We start from the raw sequence: 21,915 nt of genomic DNA, 5'->3' as shown, positions 1-21,915 counted from the left end.
CCCCCCCCTTCTTCTTCCTTCCTTCCTTCCTTCCTTCCTTCCATCACACTCAAGGCATCTCTCGTAAGCCTGAGTGTGTGTTTGGGGGTATCTTGCGTCCGTGTGTCTGAATGTCGGCTCAATTCTCTCAACCGGGCTCAGTGAGCACAAACACGCACACACAAAGAGAGAGAGAGGGAGTGAGTAAAAGAGAGAGAGAGAGTTTTGTATAAGGGAGGGATGGGTATTCTCCAGCCGGGGAGCAGAGCTTCAGTCTCGGCAGCCAGGAGCAACAGCAGCAGCGCTGTCTGTCTCCCCATCAGCGTCACCGCCACCCGCCTGCATCCCATTTTGGACTAGACACCCCGTGCAGTGAAACAGGCTACGGGCACGATCTTGTGTGTGGTTGTGTGAGCGCGCGTGCGCGCTTGTGTGTCATTCCTGGAACAAATAAAACCCACGACGAAGGAGCGAAAGAGGGGGTACAGTCGGTGGCATGGAGCAGAGGTGTGTGCACGTTTCTTCACGGAGGCGCGACTCTGGGCTGTGGTGTCTGACGGACGCAGAGAGATGCTGTGAGCTCTGGTATTAGCAGGCAGCTGCGCACCGAGCCACTCTCTCTTCTCCCTCCCTCCCCTCCCCTCCCCAGCATCGCTGCTCTCTCCTCGCTCCGACCATTCGCTGAAACTGGGGAATCGGCTCCACACGGCTCGTTTTGCACACTATCGCTGGCGTCCTACACGGGGATTTGACACAACCAGGTATGTACAGCGGCGAAGCCCTGTCAGGCGCTCGAGACGTGTTTGCATGGCGTGGGAATCTTGACTGTTTGACTTCATCCTGGATCTTCTTGTTGCTTGCCTCCCCTCCCTCAGTGGCCCTGTCAGTGGACTGATGAAACGTTATTTGAAAATTATGCGAATAGATGGCATCATCTTGATGTAAATAGGTGAAAAAAAATAAAATGCAAGGTGTTGATGATACTGTCAATCGTATTGTTGTTTCTGATTCAAACAATGTCGATTCTACAAACGTCCCATTGCTCTCATTCTCACCTTTCCCCATGTTGTTCTGCACAACAGGAACGCATGTGAGCAATGCTGTTGTTTCACACTGAGCAAACGCGATGAGACTGGATCCCGTCATGCCAGCCAAAGAAATGATAATATTTTGATTTATGAGTGGAGACAATCTGTTGTGATGTTGGCTGGTTTCCTAGGGCTGCGGGCAGATATTTCACTGTTGGGAAATAGACTACACAGGTTAGAAGAAAGGAGGCGGAATGTAGCTGAGGATGGGCGTGAGGGCAAAATGATTTGAGGATGCACACACCCTCACACGCTCAGCCCCCCCACTAGTGTACTCCGCTCTACTCACATAGCAGCAAATGTGTGCTTGAAAGCAATCATGCACAGAGGCATGCATGGCACACATGTGTGTGTGTACATACATGGCTGCACACATATGCGCACAGGGATGTACACATCCACATGTGCACTAATCCACACTCAACCATAATCCATAATCATGAGTCTGAAGACATGACGTAACACATGAGCATCTCTCATTTATGTGGAGCCCATTCTGAAGGTTTGCACAAAATATCCCTCAGTGTCAACCAAAAGCTTAAGGGACTAAACAACACACCAGTGTGTAGTAGTAATTGGTTGCAGCATAATAACCTTAAATTGGTATAGCCGAGTTTACATCAGAAGAGGAGCAGTTGTACTATTGTGAGAAATAGGTTAGCATGCCTCTAACTGGCACTCACTTTTATTAAAAGAGAGTGGCAGAGATTGTACAGACTGTGAGAAATGGAGTGTTTTAGAGTGCTCTGCTGATCAAATGCATTTGGAAAAATGGGGGAAATAGGTCCCTGGATAGTAATGCTGGGCTTGGGGTAGGAATGCCTCAGAGCATAGGGAGTGGGTGTGGCTGAGGTACTCCCCTTTCTCTGGAGGTTTCTCTAGTCTGACTCACAAATGGGAGGGGCTGTAAGTCTGGACTATGGGAATACCCCAATTTTGTTTGTTACAGGAGCTAGTGATCTCTGACTAAGCAAGTTCATTAAGAAATTAGTTATTTTTAAAATATGCTGAAGTAGTTGATGAAAAAGACACTCCATTGGAGTAGTTTGAGTCTCAGTGCCTCGCTCAAGGGTCGAGAACTATATTTGATAATTATATGACCCACTTTTTAAAGACAGACAAAACAAAAATAATTGTGTCAAACGTTTCAGTTATATAAAACAAGACTATGTTACGTTATGTAATGATATAACAATTCCAGTACACAAACTGAAATAGGCAAGCAGATCAACAATTCCAAGCAGACCAGCAATTCCAAGGAATTGAACTTCTTGATTCCCATCCCTATTCAAAAATGAGACTAAAGGGGGATTTATACATCTGTCTTAACGCTACACCAAAGGTACGTCATGACATCATAACTTATTGAAACCCTATCGTGCAACCTGACGTGCACTTCGCTAGAAATGTGACCATATGTCACATTAACACAGCCTGCAATGACTGTGATTGACCCATTGGGGATCATTGTAGCTTCGTACAAATTTACGGCTCCTTATGTTTTAACTTCCGTTTTTCAAATTGATTTGATCAACTCGAATAGAGAAACTCAGCGACCAACTAGTGTTTCAGTGTTACATTGTAGACTGTGCATAGATTTAATGCAGAAGAATAGGTTAAGCTTGAGGTCCAAAATGTAGAGACAAATAAATTACAGTACAGTATTTGAATATGTAAAAACCTGGTTAAACAGACACAATATGAGTCTGCTTAAAGAATTGAAATTAGTGGAACACGCGTAAGTAGGATGAGGTAATTTAGTTGTCTCTCATCCTTTTTTTTTCTTTATTCTTGCATCATTACGCTCTAATGGGACGATACAAGCGATACCTCGTGGGCATTAGCAAGTTATTTGCACATCAAGTCTAGCTCTGGAAAAGGGCGAATGCTTCATTTGTCAAACCTTAACATGCACATGTCAGGATGTTGGCTCTGTTTACACAAAGGCAGCTCCCTAATTGGTGATCAACACTCATTAAACACTAGTATTCTTTTAGTGTGAAGTGTCCAGACCAAGTGCAGCCACACTGCAGTACAGTGCTTTATGTAAGTGATGGTCCAGTGTTTGCTACAGTAAACCGTAACATATCCTAGATGCCATATTTCATCCAGGATTGTGGCTGCAGCTCAATTTGGTTCATTAAGTGCATTACAAAAATATGCATCACGAATGCATTGAGGTAATTGGTTTAAGTTAACCAGCAGTCATTTTTAGGTATGTTTTGTGTAGATGGTTGCGTGATAATGTATTATTATGGTTGAATCATTCAGAAAGCTTACACAAAAACATTTTTGTGATGTGATTTAGAAATTAGGCTGTCTGTTTGACAGTTTTCAGTATAACGACTGAAAAGGTCGCTTTTTATATGCTATGCAAAACCTTCCTCCTTGAAGCATAATCTATGTTTGAGTAGCAATGAAAAGTACTTCAAAAGTAGAATTTTTTTAGCTGTACTATGGAAATGGACTATGGACTATAGCTGTACTATGTCTGGATAGCTTGAAATTTGTCTCTGTCTAACACTGACAACAGCACAGTAAAATATCTGCACTTATTAGCACCCCGTATCTGCAGTCCTGCCTGTGCAGGGACAGCCTTCCCTGCTAGGTGTGTATCGCCTGCACGTCTTTGACAAATTCAGCAAAAGTTTGTTTGATCAGAATGAATTACAGTGAAATCTTTAGAAGACCCAGGGCTGGTGACTCATTGGGGTAACATAAGAGATGTGCAAGAACTGCTTTATCTCAACAACCATAAAAAAAATCTAATCCTGCTTCAGATCCTCAAAAACCTTTGTGCCAATCAAAAAAAAGAAAAGAAAAAAAAAGCCAAAAAAACTGTATGTCAGCTATACATAACATCAAAGGAAACTGAAAGGTTTGATGCCAGTGTTAATTCTAAGGAATTATTTGCTCTGAGAAAGACACGTTTGCAGTTTTTATCACTATAGATCATAATCCTCCAATTTTTTCATAATCAAAAATATAATTCTTATATTGTAGCTTCTGGCATGCAAATGTCTAATTCAATCATTCAGCACATTCCCTTCCTTTTATTTCCTCACATTCCACTCATCATTTCCATCTTACTCTTCTTTCATGCAAACATTTAATTTTGCTCATTATATTGTGCTATTCAAGTGTGTAAAAAATAAACATATTTATTTATAAAAAGTAATTTGTAATCATTTGGGGATGTATCTCTGCGTCCTGATTTGAAATAATTCACTCAATAAGAAAAAAACATGCTTTCCAGTAATATTCTACCACCGCATGTGACAGTATAATATTATTTTCCCTGTCCTTGTTAGTTTTAAGTGTTAATTTTTGTCTGGCTGAAACATATGCATTAGTAAAGTACAGTGGTTTCTCAGGTTTACTGAACCTTTGTTTGGGCTATCCAATATTCTCTACATTTAGGAGGCAATTAAATAGGAGAGAAGGGGTGTCTGTAACTCAGACCCTTCTTCAAGAATGTGTAAATGAGCCACCTATTTTTCTGTGCACTTTGAAATATAGAAATGCACTTTTTGAATAACAAGCTCTTGTTATGTTGGTCTTATTCAGTAGTTTAATGGCACCAGATTGGAAACTTAGCACCATCATCAGCACTTGATCTTGCTAGTGTTGCAAGATCTTGCACTGCGGTGCACTCATTCACTTTCATTCATTTAGAGACATGTTGGAAATTCACTTTCATTCACAATTTTCTTTAAGACTGTGTGAGACTTTGCTTTGTTCACAACTCAATTGCCCCTCTTATCATACAGTTATAAGTTTAAAATTCAGAAGATCACTGATCATGAAAGTATTTCAGGCAATCTCGGAACATATTAAATCATTATCTGCTGTGATTCATTTGTTGGGGACAGTTTTAGGTCATGAACCATTGGTTTCAAAAGGCTGCTCTTGGCTGTATGCCATTTTAAAAGAGCTGAGTCATGAACCTCCCAGTATACCAGTATATTGTAGTTCTTTTTTACCTTAACATTTTGCCATTCCATACCTGTAAGAGTTTTGACAGTTGGTAAAGATTTTTTTAAAAGCTTAATGATTTGCGAATACATCAGGACAATTTTTGAAAGATAAATCATCATTTCAATGATATCATACTTTTTTTTTTTAATTAACTAGTTAATTGAGTATCTGGTGACCTATTAAGACTGGTTCCACTGCAAGACATTTTCAGAATTATGTATAGACAAAGAGCCAAACTGCTGGACTCCTTACTTTATACAGTAGTAGCAGAAAAATGTACATGCTGGCATCACATTTCAGTTCTATTTGCTAATGTCTGATCTTTCTTCTGAGGCAAGCAGTAAAAGCTAACTGAGATGCTGTGTTTCACAGCTCATTTAAAGTGAGCATGTCTCTGTGGTCATGAGACTGTAGACACATCAAGCTCTAAACCCCAGAACTAATGTGTAGCAGCTGTCAGGTCCTCAGCACAACAAACATCTCTCTTTTGAATCAGTTGACCAGCTTCGCTATATGGAAAATACATACCTCTCATACCCACTCCAAGCAATTGAAGGTTTAACGCTATCAAGCATGATTCAAGGGGCCTCTTTTTCCATGAGCCTAAAATGACTGTTTATAAGCCAGTACATTTTAATATCACTTGAGTACGCCTCCCTCATTTGGTCAAAACATCTCTGATCCATCACAACGTGAACACAAGTCCTGGGGGTGTTCTGTGGTGTCTGGATGTTGGAAACAGATCTTTGAACTTGTACTGTTGCTTTCTTTAATGGGAATTGAATGAGCTGTCCACTTTGTGCAGTCCTTGAGCCATTCCTAAGCAGTTTCTTCAGTGTGGCTGGGTGGTTTGTCATGCTGGGGAAGGTGACGTAACATTTACATAAATGTAAACACCAACTGTTTCCCAGGAATGTTATAATGTTACATTATAATAGGATGATCATTGTTATTCACTTCACCTACCTTCCAGTAGTACTACTTCCATATAGTTAACTCATGTATCAGACCATTCCAATTAAATTAAGGAAATTTGTGTTCTCATCAAATTTTAGCCATTTCACAAGATAAAAGATTTTTAAATTATTTGTCATGGATAGTTTAAGTATGATTTTTTTTTTTTGAAATACAATTTATTTTGGTGCTCCCTGTCTCTTTCTCATTTGATTTGTCAGGAAGTCTAGTTTGTGATTTAAGGTGACATCCATATAGAATGGGTGACTAGGTGCTCTGTTGAATTATCAGCAAAACAATGTGTTTAAAGTTAGTTGTTGTTAATGCAGAAATTTAAATATAGACGCAAATTGTCCTTTGTTTTAGTGTTTACTTAAGCAGTTATTTAATTGGTGAATGAAGACAGTTCAGAGGAGAAAATTTGGCTTTACAAATGTTAAAGATCAAAAGATAAAAAAAAAAAAAGTAGGGTTCTGCTGTATTTATGTATATCTTAGGAATTTGCGACCCAATTGTAAAACAAATATTCTTTCTTTGTCTTACAGAGAGATGGTCCTTTTCTGGAGGAAGGCCACTGGATTCAAAAGTATTAGTGACTCTCTGCATGGGCTGTGGTTTTAGTGATTGTGAGCTGGGCTCCTACTGTCAAGCACAGGTTGATTGTGCTTGGCTCACTGACGCTGTATTCCCAGCCAACTTCTCCTTTCATTAGATGATAAAAAAAAGTCCACAGGATTGCCATCCATGGTTTCTGCCCTAATCAAAACTATATCAGCCTACATTGAAAAGATTTGCAAAGGAATGTTTACAAAGAAATTGGCAAAACCAATAAAGAAGAAAGAGAGAAGTGAAAATAAAGAGCCTAAATTGACCACTGATTTGCAAGTACACAATCTAACTCTCTCTACCACACTGAAGACTACCGTTAAAAAGATTTCCAAATGCTCTTCAGCACGTAACATTTCGCTCGAGGAAGACGACGGAAAAAACGACTGTTCATCTCTGTCACCCACTTTCAGTTATCGTGTAGCTATAGCAAATGGACTCCCAAAAAGTTCTCTTTTTTTGAATAATAATGAAAGCATCTTTCCCGAGGTTCTTTCGATTGACAGTAGTTACTCTGACTCCTTGAGTGACACAAAACCCATCCGGAGACTGGATGAGCATAAATCGCACACTATGCCAGTAAGACGAAACAGGAAGAGCCTCATCAGTTTGGCTCCCTCGGATGGTAGCTCTGAAGGTGAAAGAGGGGAGCGCTCCAGTCTACACACACTTAGGTTGGGAGCTCTACGCAAGTTAAGAAAATGGAAAAAGAGCCAGGAATGTGTCTCCTCAGACTCCGAGGTGAGCAATTGGAGGAAAACTCTAGGCATTCGGAGCAAATCCTTGGACCGTGCTGGACGGCAACAAAAGAGCTCAACCCTTGAGCCTGGCTCATCCTCAACAGGTTGCATCAGTCAAACACAGGATGTAATGGAAATGATCTTTAAGGAGCTACAGGGGATCAGCCAGATAGAGACAGAACTATCTGAGCTTCGTGGCCATGTCAATGCCCTTAAAAGTTCAATTGATGAGATCTCCAGCAGTGTGGAAGTAGTTCAGAGTGAGATTGAACAGCTTCGCTCTGGATTTGTCCAGTCAAGAAGGGAAACTCGCGATATCCATGACTACATAAAACAAATTAGTCACCAGGCCAATAATTCCACCTTGCGATTCCTCAATGTTCCTGAAGAAAAGTCAGAGAAAACAGAGAGTCTAATTTATAAAATAATAAAAGACAAAATGGGTTTTGTTGACCCTCATAAAACAATTAAAATTGAACTCGCTCATAGATTAGGGCAACAAAGAGAATGTTCTAATGCTAAACCCCGCCCTATTATTGTTATTTTTGCAACACCCCAAGATAGAGATGTAGTCTTAAAAAAGTGCTATAAACTTAAGGGAACTGGCATTACCGTGTCTACTGATAGCTTAACTCATGATGGAAAAGAGAGAAAAGATAAACTGTCATCCTCTCAAACTTATGAAAGCATGGATATAAAGATCTCAGGAAAGGATAAAGTCGTGGAGAGTGATGACTGGGACTCAATGGACAGTGACAAAGAACTGGATGAATTAAGCAGAAATAAATATGCAATGGTGATTTCAAAGCCTGTTCACAAGAGCAAATCAGAGAAGAGGCGGTCCCATGATCATACCCGGTCAGGAGATGAGGCTGGCTACTCAGGCACAGTTCACTATGCTGATGACCCTTACTATGATCCAGAAAAGCATGCAAAGGCTTACTATTCTGATCTGACCCCTGGTTGGCTTTCCCAGAGTGACTACTCCACTCCAAAACTCAGCCGCTCTGAGTCTGACTGCTCAAAACTTTGCCAGTCATACTCAGAAGACTTTTCAGAGAGTCAGTACTTTACACGGGCAAATGGCTGCTCCCTGCTGTCCTCCTCAGATCAGGAACTGTGGCAAAGGAAACAGGAAGACATGGCTTCTTCCTGGTATGCTAGCCCCAGTCACGCTCTTAGCCACGATAATCAAGCTTATGAACATAATGAGGTCGAGACTACGGAAACTATTGACAGCGGAGTTAGCAATGGACTTGTCTGTATGTCAAGGGATAGAAGTCACTACAGTGGCTCTCAGCTTTCTCTGCAAGGTGATCTATCACCGTGGAAAGACTGGCATCATTTGGAGCAGGGTGCTGACTCTGGCTTAGAAGCCTCCATAGAGGTTAGCAGTCCATTTGACCCATCAACAATTCCTGGTTTTCCAGAGAACATCACTAAATGTCAGGAAGTTGATTTACAGTTTGAAGGAGATGAGGAATTTATGATGCTTGACAGGGAATCTTCCCTACCACCGATAACGACCCACATTATTCCTCCTATCACGGAACGTGAGTATGTCAAGTCATCTGCTCGTCAATCTAAGGAACCATGTAAGATTATTTCAAAAGAAAGCACGAAAGTAGCATCTTCCCCCAAAGATTCCCCTAAAGGCACTGCTAAAGTGACACATAAACAAACTAAAGTGGCTACAAAAGAGGACAACTCAAAAATATTGCTAAAGGAAAGTCCTAAGGTATCTGCTAAGGTTTTACCTAAAGTGACCTCTAAAGCAGCTCCTAAAGAGTTGCCTAAAGAGATTTCAAAGACAGCAGCTAAGGAATCCTCTCAAGCTATCTCTAAAGACAGTCCTAAACTCACTCCTAAAGACACAACAAAGCCCACAGTCAAAGAGGTATCTAAAGTGGCATCTCAGGCACGTCCTAGTGAGATTGTTAAAGTCACTTCTAAAGTGACCACGAAAGATAGCCCCATGTTGACTCCTAAAGAAAGTCCTAAAGAGTCCCCTAAAGAGAGCCCTAAAATAACCCCAATCGACACCCCTGTCTTGACCCCTGTCTCGACTCCTAAAGAGTCCCCTAAGGAATCTCCTAAGGAATCCCCTAAAGTTATTGCTAAAGAACTTCCACAAGTTGTACCTAAAGAAGGTCTGAAAATTACTCCTAAAGAAGTTACCAAAGAAGCTTCAAAACCTTCCCCAAAAGAGGCCCCCAAAGAGGTGCATAAAGTAGCACCTAAGGAAACTGCTAAAATACCAACTAAAGAAATTTTGGGGACTCCAGCTAAAGAGTCCCCAAAAGTAGTCCCAAAAGAGAGCCCTAAAGTGACCCCCAAAGAAACCCCTAAACCAGCCCCAGGAGAAGCTCCTAAAGTAGCACCAATAGTAGCCTCTAAAGAAATATCTAAAGATATCCCCAAAACAATTCCTAAAGAAAAATTCCCCGAACTGGATGTTAATCATAGCTTTCACCAGCCCCAGAGTAAGTCTTCATCTATGTACCGTAGCCAGAGTGAGATTCGAACAGAGAAGGTTGAGGAAGTTCCCAAGTCTTGGAGCAGTAGGCTCAGCATAGATCTCAGTGAAAAGTCCTTTGGATTTGGCTTTGGTTCTACCTTACAGAGAGCTAAGTCAGCTCTTGAGGTTGTATGGAAATCTGGGTCTCAAACTACCCCTGCTGCGCCACCTGAGGAGACCTCAAACACCTCGTCTTCATTTATGGGGCGATTCCGCACACTGTCTGGTTCCACCACCAATAATTCTAGTACTACAGTTGACTCAGATATCCAGAAAGAGCCCGTCTTCCTTAAAGCAGAGGAGGATAAAACAGAAGCCGAGGAACAACCCGTGGACAGTGAGACCCACTATGTTGAAGTAATGGAGCAAGTGCTAGCTAACCTGGAGAACAGAACTAATACTTCTGAGACAGAGGAGCCTGATGAACCTGTTCAGGAGTGTGAGACTTCTCAGGACTATGATGTGTCTGAAGACATTGAAACCACTCCAGACATTGATGCCTCTCAGGATTTGGAAGCTTCGCAAGAGTTGGAAGCCCCAGGTGACAATGAAGCAAGTAAAGAAACATGTGTTCTGGAGTATGATTGTAGTTTGGATGAGCAGTATGATGAAGAGTACAGCGAGGATTATGAAAACCAACTGACTGAGGACACTGCTGAATATGATGCCATGGTAGAATATGTAGATGTAGAAGAACCAGATGAGACAGAGGGAAATGATCTGACAGAGGAGATGGAAGAAGGTGATGAGGAGCTGGAAGAGGTGGCAGAAATAACTGAAGAGGTTGCAGAGGTGGCAGAAAAAGTTGAACAAAAGCAAGAGGATGAAAACAAAAATCTTCCAGAAGAAAAACCAATAGAGGCACCACCTAAAAAACGTATTCGGCCCACATTTAAGGAGGCAGCGCTGAGGGCCTACAGGAAACAGATGGCCGAACTGGAGCAGCAGATCCTTGCAGGGGGTATGATACTTTTCTTCCTATCATTTGTCACAGTGTTATCTGAATTTTGTTCCACTTTTTTTTTTACATGGCAGGTCTTACATGTGTTGTATGAATTACTAACAAAATAGACAAAATCTACATTTATGTGCTCCCCAAAATTTGTCAGTAAAGAAGCAAACAGTAAGTGAACATCAAGTACAGCAGTCAAGTGTCAGGTGATTGTGCATTAATGAATACAGCAACAAAGTTACTGTAAATGTGGTTACAGCTATAGTACCAAATGTTATAACCAACAAAAAAAAGGTAAATATAAAAAATAAATAAATTATAAAATATAAAAGCTGAGATGGGCTCCAGTCCCCACGGAATCCTGATAAGGATAAGTGCAAGTGAATGGATGGATAAAAAACAAATCCCAGGAAACAATGAGGGAAACAACAAGGAGTATGGGAAGAAGTAATATACCCGTTTGTTTTCAGTTAATGAACAGCAAAAATAGCATGAATTCTTATTTTTAAACATCAAGAAAGTCTTTGGTGGAAGCCTGAATTGCAGTGAATGTAAATAAATGCATGTATATGATTTACACAGTGCAACCAAGCCCCTGACTTGAAATTAGGTATTGTAATAATGCGACTCTTGCATGAGCCTCAGACTTTGATACATTTGGCAAATGTGTTTGAATTGGTTATTTATGTTGTGGTGAAAAACTGAAGGCAGTGAATCTGTTAGGTGGTGGATGGCAGTGTTATGGGTGGCAATGACTTTGAATTCCCATGGCACAGCACTGGATTCTCATGCAGACAGCTGTGGCTTAAGGGATAGTATTTTATTTCTGGTGGGTTGTTATTTATTACCAGACTTTTTAGGAACATAGAATTCTGTTGGTGACCTCCTAAACATACCATCATTTGAAAAAAAGCATGACTGCACTGCTATTTAATGACATTGTGGTGGCAGAGAGTTCAAACAAGTGTAAACATAAAGCTTTTATTTGCTTCTTTTTCTTTTCTTTTCTTTTTTTTTTAACCAATGAGAAGCTATTAAATGCACTACAATATTTTAAATCATAAATAAAACCATTATACATTATACCAGTAATTGTATTGTTGTTGTATACCTTTGATTCACCACAGTAGTATTTATTCAGAATTCTGTAGGTCTATGGCATCCCACTTAAAATTTGGATAGATTCATTGATGGAACAGTCTTCCAGTTGTAGTGAAATAAGACGTAAGGGAATTTCCATGCTTACTTAAAATCAAAAAGCTTTTGACCCACATATGTAACGGTTGTAGTGATGGCGGGCAATTTTAGTTCAGTAATACAGGCTACTCCTTAATGCTGGCTGTGTGACAGATGTGTTCATAAATGTAAATTCAGTTCAAATTAAAATAGATTAACCGGAGATTCCCCTCCTGGCACAGTATATGGGTCTATGCTTTATACATCACTTCTAACATAAACAGGTAATCTTATAACAGGCCAATGCAAACTTAATGAAACATTTACTGGCTATGACTCTGCAGCTTTAGTTTTACACATTGCCTTTTTATGGCTACCAGGCAAAAAGAATTAAGACTTGAACTGAGTGACTGACTTACTGAGTCACTCCTTATTGCTGAATCTCATAGGTGTGAGGTGAGGCATAGCGAGCTCTAGGCAAGTGTGACAGACTATCCTCACTTTCCACTGGCTTTTTGATTCTTTTTCCATCTTTGATAAATCAGTTAGAGGCCTGGTTCTAGGCAAGGCAAGTTTATTTATATAGCACAATTCAACAACAAGGTGATTCAAAGTGCTTTACATAGACATTAAAAACAAAAACAAATAAAAAGCATGATTTCAAATTGATAAAAAAAAACAAAAACAAAAACAAAAAACAGTAGATAAAATCAGTAGTTAACATTTAAGTTTTGAAATTTAAGCTTAAAAGTGTGGATTTGGTGTTTTATTCAAATGCAGCTGAGAATAGGTGAGTCTTCAACCTGGATTTAAATAAACTGAGTGTTTCAGCTGATCTGAGGCTTTCTGGGAGTTTGTTCCAGATATATGGAGCATAAAAGCTGAATGCAGCTTCTCCGTGTCTGGTTCTGACTCTGGGAACTGATAAAAAACCGGATCCAGATGACCTGAGGGATCTGGAAGGTTCATACTAGGTCAGGAGGTCACTGATGTATTTTGGTCCTAAACCATCCAGAACTTTATAGACCAGCATCAGAACTTTAAAGTCTATCCTCTGACGGACAGGCAGCCAGTGTAATGACCTCAGAGCTGGACTGATGTGGTCCACTTTTTTGGTCTTAGTGAGGACTCGAGCAGCAGAGTTCTGAATGAGCTGTAGTTGTCTGACTGATTTTTTAGGTAGACCTGTAAAGATGCTGTTACAGTAATCAAGCCTACTAAAGATGAATGCATGGACTAGTTTTTCCAGGTCCTGTTGAGACATCAGATCTTTTATCCTTGAAATATTCTTGAGGTGATAGTAAGCTGACTTTGTTATTGTCTTAATGTGTTTTTCTAAGTTTAGGTCTGCATCCATCACTACACCCAAATTTCTCGCCTGGTTTGTGGTTTTTAGGTGTATAGATTGAAGTTCTCTAGTGACCTGTAATTTTTCTTTGGCACCAAAGACTATTACTTCAGTTTTGTTTTTGTTTAGCTGGAGAAAATTGTGGCACAACAAGTCATTAATTTCCTCAATGCATTTACCAAGAGCCTGTACAGGGCCTCGGTCTCCTGGTGACATTGTGATATTTATTTGTGTGTCATCTGCATAGCTATGATAGTTTATTTTGTTGTTCTTTATAATCTGTGCCAGTGGGAGCATGTAAATGTTAAACAGAATGGGTCCCAAGATGGAACCTTGGGGAACTCCACATGTGATACTTGTCTGCTCAAATGTGAAGTTACCTATTGATACAAAGTGTTTTCTAAGTATGTTTTGAACCAGTTTAGTACAGTTCCTGAAAGACCTGTCCAGTTCTCCAGTCGTTTGAGTAATATGTTGTGGTCAACTGTATCAAATGCTGCACTGAGATCCAGTAAAACTAAGACTGACATTTTTCCACTGTCTGTATTCAGACATATGTCATTAAACACTTTGGTCAGAGCGGTTTCAGTGCTGTGGTTCTGTCTAAAACCTGACTGGAAGGCATCATAGCAGTTATTCTGTTTTAAGAAGTAATTGAGCTGTTGAGAAACTGCTTTTTCAATGATCTTACTTAAAAATGGGAGATGTGAGATCGGCCTGTAGTTGTTCATTTGTGTCTTGTCAAGATTGTCCTTTTTCAGTATAGATTTAATTACAGTAGTTTTAGTGGTTCTGGATACACACCTGACATTAAAGAAAAGTTGACGATCTGTAACAGGTCTGACTCCAAAGTCTTTGAGACCTTTTTGAAAAAACTTGTTGGCAGGACACCTAAACAGCAAGAGGAGGAGTTCAGTTGACCTAAGATGTCCTCCAGGTCTTTGCTGTTAATAGGGTGAAACTGTTTGATGGTGTTTAAAGTGTTTTTCGGTGGACACAGTACATATCCTGAATCTGCTGTTGATGTACCAATTGCTTGTCTAATCTTTTGGATTTTTCCTGTGAAGAATTTGGCAAAGTCATTGCAGGCCATGGTCGAATGAAGTTCAGCTGCCACTGACACAGGAGGGTTTGTTAGCCTGTCAACTGTAGAAAATAAGATCCGAGCATTATGACTGTTTTTAGTGATGATGTCAGAGAAGTAGGACCTCCTTGCACTCCTCAGTTGTAAATTGTAATTGTGAAATTTCTCTTTATAGATGTCATAATACAGCGGTCCCCAACCTTTTTTGCGCCACGGACCGGTTTATGCCCGACAATATTTTCACGGACCGGCCTTTAAGGTGTTGCGGATAAATACAACAAAATAAAACTAGTACCAGTACCGAAAAAAAGAAAATGTATTCATAACACACGTGAAAAGACCCAGGAAAACTGAGTAAACGATAAAAACGATAACAAAATAACGCTGAAAACCGATAAAAACCCTGAAATCTATACATTTCACAACTGAGCCTCAACTCTCGCGGCCCGGTACCAAACGACTCATGGACCGGTACCGGTCCGAGGCCCGGGGGTTGGGGACCGCTGTCATAATGAACATCTAGGTTTGTTTTTCTCCATCTGCGCTCAGCTTTCCTACACTCTCTTTTTTCATTTTTCACCAGTGTGGAGTTTCTCCATGGAGACTTTTTCCTTCCAGAGATAACCTTCACCTAATGGGAGCAATAGTGTCCATTACATTTAATATTTTAGCATTGAAGCTATTGACAAGCTCATTGACTGAACCTCTGGATAAGTCAGGTGTTAATGGGAAGACATGGTTAAAGATCTCACTACTCTATTCGGTTATACACCGTTTTGTGATCACTGCTGTTGATATATTTGTGTGGGCTGAAATTTTACTTTCAAAGAAAACACAGTAATGATCAGACAGGCCCACATCAGACACAGTAACCTTTGAAATGCTCAGGCCCTTGGAGATCAGTAGGTCAAGAGTGTGTCCTCTATTATGTGTGGCCTCTGTTACATGCTGAGTCAGCCCAAAGTTGCCCAGAGTGTTACTCAGGTCTTTAGTCCCTTTGTCCTGAGAGTTGTCCACATGGATGTTAAAATCCCCAACAATAATTACACAGTCGAAATCAACACAGATCACAGACAGCAGTTCACTGAGATCATTAAAAAAGTCTGTGCAGTATTTGGGAGGCCTGTAAACATTAAGAAACACAACTCAGCTGTAAAGCCACATATTCAAAAGACTGAAAACTTCCAGGAGATAGCTGCTTACATTGAAATGATTCATTAAATAAGACAGCAACCCCCCCCCCCTCCTCTCCTGCTCACCCTGGCCTCACTGATAAAACTGTAGTTAGGAGGGGTCGTCTCGATGAGAACAGCTCCACTGTTACTTTGGTCCAACCAAGTTTCAGTTAAAAACATAAAATCAAGGCTGTGCTCAGTGATTAAATCATTAATTAAAAATGTTTTCCCAGCTAAAGATCTAACGTTTAATAAAGCCAACTTAAGTGTTTTAGAGGTATTATTTGTCCCCCTCGTGTTTGGGAGCAGTCTGTGGCACACAAGGTATGTTTACTATGTTTAAAGATCTTTTAGAGTGCAGCTCTCTGTGTTTTGACCAGGCCACATGTCTCCTTCTGTCACCTAAAAGTACAGAAATTTTAAAAAGGCCATCATTAGGCTAAACCCCCCCCCCCCCCCCCCCCCCAAAACCCCAAACAATAATAAACCTATCAGACAGATAGTAAAATATTCAGTTGAGTGGTCAGATCAATAATCTGGTAAAATGTAGGAATCCATCATCAAAAGGCCTGCAATACTATTGATGATAGTGGTTAAAGTGGTTAATTGCATAATTTTGTCCTTGGTTAAGAAAAACATCTAAAAAGTTAAGATACAATAGATAAAAGAGACTTATTTGGACAGAAGAATCCAAGATGAACTTGTACTAGAATGATGGGAAGAGAGAAGTATGGTAAAGGAGAGAAACAGCTAATATTCTGAAGCATTCCACATCATTTTCAAACATAGTGGTGGTGATGTTATAGCATTGGCATGTATTACTGTCAGTGGAATTAGGTTACTAGTGTTTATTGAAGATGTGACTGCTGACAGAAGCAGCAGGACCAATTGTAAAGAGGACAAGGCTTTGCTCAGATTTAGCCACATACTGCAAGGCCGATTGAAGAAAGCTTCACAGTGCAAATGGATAATGATCCAGTGCATACTGCAAAAGTAACCTAAGAGTTTCTCAAGGCAAAGAAATGGGATATTGCTTTATGGTCAAGTCATTCACCTGATTTTAACCCAACTAGGCATGCATCTAAAGGGAGGAAACTCAGCATTTGGTGCAGTCCATGGGTGCTAGACTTTTGGCAGTCGTCAAGTCTTTAAAACAATCCTTGTGTTTAACATTATGTTCATTTGTCCAATTTTTGTTGAACATCTAGTTATTGCTGCGCCTTGGTGAAACCCTTTCAATGGAAGCGGAAAATCTGCACTTCAATCATATAGTTGTGTAAAAAGTGTTAATAAAATATTATAACACATAATAGAACGAGACAAAAATATAATCGCCTGCTCTTTCCGGTGTCATCTAAAACACTATCAGATGTGTTTGGCACCTGAAATGTTACCTCACAGTTTTTTGAAAAATACACACAAATTGTAATTAAAAAAATTGTATTATTTTGTGGTGCTTATGGAGAAGGACGCATAGATGCATGCACAATCTATATGCCCCCCACATTTCCTCCCACTCACACGCTCCTACTCCCACCCTCATTAGCTTTACGCCTTCATCTCTTGTAGCTGATATGTGCTCATCATTCTCGTGCTCTGGAGCGTGCTGGCTGGTCTGTGTGGGAGCTGTGAAAGGAGTCTCAGCAGTACTGCCACTCCTGCCGGGCCTGTCTTCAACTGGCTACAGCAGCGTCTGTATTCAGATGCTAATTCACATTCCCAAGGGCATTCTGTAACCAGGTCAGCCTTGCTTGGAATATTTATAGAGGTCTACCGCTACTGAAGTTTGCTGCTTGTTCCTGGGGGAGCAAAGGAGGTAGACCCTCTTTATGCTTAGTTCACCATTTCTCAAGAAAGTGTGGATATGAAAAATGCAGATAAAGGGAATGGAGGGCCTCTCCTGCTGTTGTTTAAAGTGTTATCTTCCAATTCAAAATATTGATTGACTTTGTGTTGTTGCTGGGGGAAAAAATGGATCTAAAGTGAAAACTTGTTCTTCACAGGTAATGTACACTCCCAACTTTGAGATGCTGCAGTTTTCAGATTAAACACTTAAAGTGTCAATAGGTAACTCCCCACACACGCATCCACCCCATGCAGCCATTGAAAAGACGCTTTGTTTTAAAATGCTCTCTTGTATCAAGCTTACTGACCTAGTAAAAACAATGCCAAGTGTTTATCTCCTTTGAACCCTTTTTAGTTGCTGTGCACTATCCATACAAGGTTCAGCTTTACTTTTCTTCTTTACTTTCTTTTTCTTTGCATCCTCAGACAATACACCTCATATTTTTCATTTATATTTTTCAGTTTCATAATTATTGCCAACATTTGCCATTGAGTTTGAATTTACTAAAAGCTACTGGAAAATCAATAATGGTTTCCTTTACATGTTTTATTTGTTTGTTTGTTTTGAATGGCTTTCTTTTCTGGTTAAAAATCATACCCTATATCCTTTCATACTTTTTATACTTGTAGTTTTTACCCTCTACTTGCCCCAGCGTTGTTCTCTATTAGTATAAGTTGCGACAATAGTTGCTGCAATGTCACAAACAAAACTTTGCTTATATATATAGTGGCTGATAACCCATCTTTGCTGATCTTGGTTCACTTCTTCAGAAATTTCTTTTCTATGATATTGTGAATAAGTGAATGAATTCACTGACATTAGCCTGCCACAGCCTCAAAGACAGAGTCATAGTTAGAACAAAAGTTAGAACAAAAAGCATTTGTCACTATAAAAGTTTGTACTGCAGTAGAGCATTAAGACTTGTCATAGTCATTATAAATTAGGAGTTCTTTAGCGTACATAAATGATTTTTATTTAAATGTTTATAGTTCATAGGTATATGAAATTGAGAAAAGTAGGAACATAGGATTGGCAGGCTTGTTTATATAAATACGTAGAACTGCTACAACTGGTTGGCAGTGAAGGGAGGAGTAAAATATAGTAAGATATTGTGGTCAGCAGTATTGAATGCTGCACTGAGGTCTAACAGGAATAGTGCAGGGATGAGTCCACTGTCAGAGCCCATAGGAAGGTCATTAGTAATGAGCCCTGTTTCTATACTGTGATTAATTCTGAATCCTGACTGAATTTCTTTAAACAAACCCTTCCTTTGCATATGATGAGTTAGCTGTTTCACAGCTACTCTTTCAAATTATTTTTAAATAAAAAGAAAGTTGGTGATTGGTCTGTAATTAGCTAAGACAGCTGGGTCAAGTAAAGGCTTTTAAAGAAATGTATTAATTACAACCATCTTAAAAGCCTGTGGTACATAGCCTGATAATATTTAACATTTAATTTTGAATCCCTAGTCTAGTAAAAATGAGACCTAGGAGACACATCAATTATTTGGAGGACGTGATTACTGAAGGTAACTGAGGAAGATCAATAGTATTGAAAGTTGTCTGTGAAGGTTCTCAGTCATCCAGGTCATTGTAGTCTAAGGAGCTTGGAAAGAAAAGAGTCTGGACTTCTTTAAGTCGCTTGAAGATGTTTCACCTCTCATCCGAGAAGCTTCTTCAGTTCTAAGGGTCAAATGGTGAAGAGTCCCAGATATAAACCCTGTGGGACAAAGGACCCCCTGATGATCCTCTACCTAATCACATGAGCCAAGATGTGAAAACGGGTGTGGCTCACAATCAGCCAGGGTTTCGGGTGAGCTCATTGTGAAACCTGGCCCCACCCTACCATGTGATATCCTGAGGTCAGATGGCCCAGGGTGTGAGTGGACGTTAAGGCGTCTGGGAAGATATCTCAAAACTGGATTGTAGGTGGCAGACAGTTGGTGTCGTAAACCACCGCCTCTGTTCAAAGATGGTCGCTCACTTGCAGTAAATTGTGTTCTGGTCTGTTGCAGGCTATTAAAAACAAAACCTCAGTTCGTACACAAGTAAAATGTGAATCTCTAAAGCATTAGATGTTATTATTGAACCCAAAATCAGGGTTGAAGTCAGCAGTAAGATGATTGTAAATGATATAGGCTATATGGATCTATTGAAACCAAAAATGTTCCCTGACATCAATATACAACCGTTTAAGAACACTGATAAGCTGTCGATGAAGGAAATATAGCCAAACATACATACTCTGGGAGTAAAGCATGGTACTGTATATTGGAAATGCAATATGATATGGCCACAGATGTTATCTAAGTAATGTTAATGTCAGACTTATTCAATATACCTTGCTGCAAAACTAGTTAAAGCTTTCAGACTTCAGCTTTTCGGAACACATTAAACGACCATATACATTGGGGATTTGTTCATTTCCAATTTTTTCTGTCTTCCTAACACTCATATGTGAATCTTCAGTGTAAGGAGAAGGGTTATGAGAAACTGTCACGGGATCAGCTCTACATTCCTAGCTTAATTTCCTGTATCGGTCATGAGCTGCTTGAAAATGTCCTTTTGCTCTCATACACTCAGATGATGGTAAACTCATTGTGATGTAAGGTGAAAAAAAAATCAGTAAAAATGCGCAAACACACTAGTTTCTTTATGTTTAAACCTATACTTGGTGTCCACAGTAGAACAAGCGTTCTTGGATGTGTAGAGGCTTTGATCAGTCCTGGTAATACTGAAAGCTATGTGAAGCTTTTCTGCTTCAGAACCCTGATCTATGTACGGTGTGACCATGTGTGTCAGGACCATAATGCTGGATTTATTGCTGCTGTTTGCCCACATCACACACACAGTTAGGCATGTACACACACACACACACACACACACACACACACACACACACACACACACACACACACACACACACGCGCGCGCTGAGCTTTCCTACCAATCAGTTACATTTTTGTTCCACAGATTTAAGGCACCTATGAATTGAGGTTTATATCTGCAGCCTATAGCCTATCTTTGTGCTGTGGCTTTATCTAGAGCAGCTACAGACTTGAAGGTGGAGGAGATGGCTCTATCTCGTATAGCTGTGCACAAAGTAGTTTAGTTGGTCGCTGTCCATGGTACCCACTGACTGCTGAGCTCCTCTTTGTGTGTAGAGTAACAATACAAAATCAACCTTTTCAAGAATTTATACAATGTTGCGTAACATTTTTAATGCTTTGAAACGCTTCCATGGCAGTCACTTATCTTAAAACATTAACTATAACTATAAAATAATTGTGATAAAGTCAACCACTTCATTTTCAATAAATGTGTAGGATTAAAATCATAATCAAAATCAAAATCATAGAAACAAAATCAAGTCGTTATCTTATTTTTTACCTTTAATTCTCTCTCTATTAGTGATGCACCAACAAGAAAACCAACAGTAGGTTTATTGTTTTAAACAGGCTGGCAATTTGATCTTTCTCTTGTGAACAGCTGCTTTCTATTTGTTCACATAAGATCATGTTTACGCTGCCATTTATCACCTATGGATCAATAGCACAGTAATTACACCTCTCCGGTCTGACTTATTTAAAGGGCTTGCCCTCTTGCAGTTTGTCTCTAAAATAGCAACACGATATCAACTGCTTACATAATGTCCCATGTCTTCCTAACTCAGGTAATGTTATAGATCACAGCCATTTTTCTTTCAAACTGCGTTTATTTACTCTATGTCCAAGAAATAATCTTCATCTATTAGCCCTTAGCTAGGAACCCTCTTTTTTATGCTGGTTCTACTGTCTTTTTCTGTTCTTAGCAATTCTCTTTAAAGTGTTAACTCTCTCTTCATTTTGACATAAATTGTTTGGCAAAACAGAATTGTGTAATCTGGCAGTAATAATAGATCAATGTCCTAAATAAGTGTTTACTATTCTAGTGAGTTGATCCTTTCTAAAACTTCATGTTCTTGTCATGTTCTTCTTTCAGACACCAGTGCTTTGGATACTCAGGTTTTAAGCCACTGTTTATCATCAGATAATTGGACACTTGTGATTACTGTGCATGTGCATGTGTGTTTTTGTGAATGTGGAGTTTATAATGTGTGTGTGTGATCAAAGTGATATTTGTAGGTGTGATAGATAATTGCAGCATGTGCCCTTATGTTGGTTTTCCCTTTATTCCTTTTTTTTTTTTAGAAAATTATACATGTTTCAAATTTCACATTTGGTCAGTGAAAAGGGAGCATTACACAATAGGCAAATGTGGCCTAAAGCGCAGAGAGCGGCAAAACTCACAAACTACACTGATGTGGAATTATTTTGTCTTTTGCCTGTGGTGCTTTCCTCTCTTCTCCCTGTGCGGTATTATTCTGCTCCTATCATTTATCTTGTCCTGAATTGCCCTCCTATTGTACCTATTTTCCCACGTTCTTGTTATTATAGTGTTTATTTCTTCTATCTAAATTGTCTCCCATTTTC

The 21,915-nt window shown here is 39.7% G+C and overlaps 1 protein-coding gene across 3 annotated transcripts in view; it reads left to right on the top strand.

Annotated features, from left to right (window-relative positions):
- The first annotated feature begins 257 nt into the window (after positions 1-257).
- Positions 258-21,915, top strand: part of unc13c (unc-13 homolog C (C. elegans)) — a 121,310-nt gene continuing 99,652 nt past the window's right edge. For all 3 annotated transcript variants that reach the window (XM_085261479.1, XM_085261558.1, XM_085261393.1), the window contains exons 1-3: positions 258-740; positions 6,545-10,824; positions 21,425-21,447. In XM_085261479.1, coding sequence (XP_085117605.1) covers positions 6,744-10,824; positions 21,425-21,447 — 4,104 coding nt within the window. In that variant the 5' untranslated portion in view covers positions 258-740; positions 6,545-6,743. The remainder of the gene's footprint in view (positions 741-6,544; positions 10,825-21,424; positions 21,448-21,915) is intronic.

This window comes from Mchenga conophoros, linkage group LG1 (assembly GCF_057382185.1).
Source record: "Mchenga conophoros isolate Kocher_MC1m ecotype Shallow Benthic linkage group LG1, M_conophoros_male_GT1.1, whole genome shotgun sequence".
NCBI classification, from domain to species: Eukaryota; Metazoa; Chordata; class Actinopteri; order Cichliformes; family Cichlidae; genus Mchenga; species Mchenga conophoros.
The sequence above is the reverse complement of the archived record's forward strand: the minus strand, read 5'-3'. Positions and strand labels throughout refer to the sequence as shown.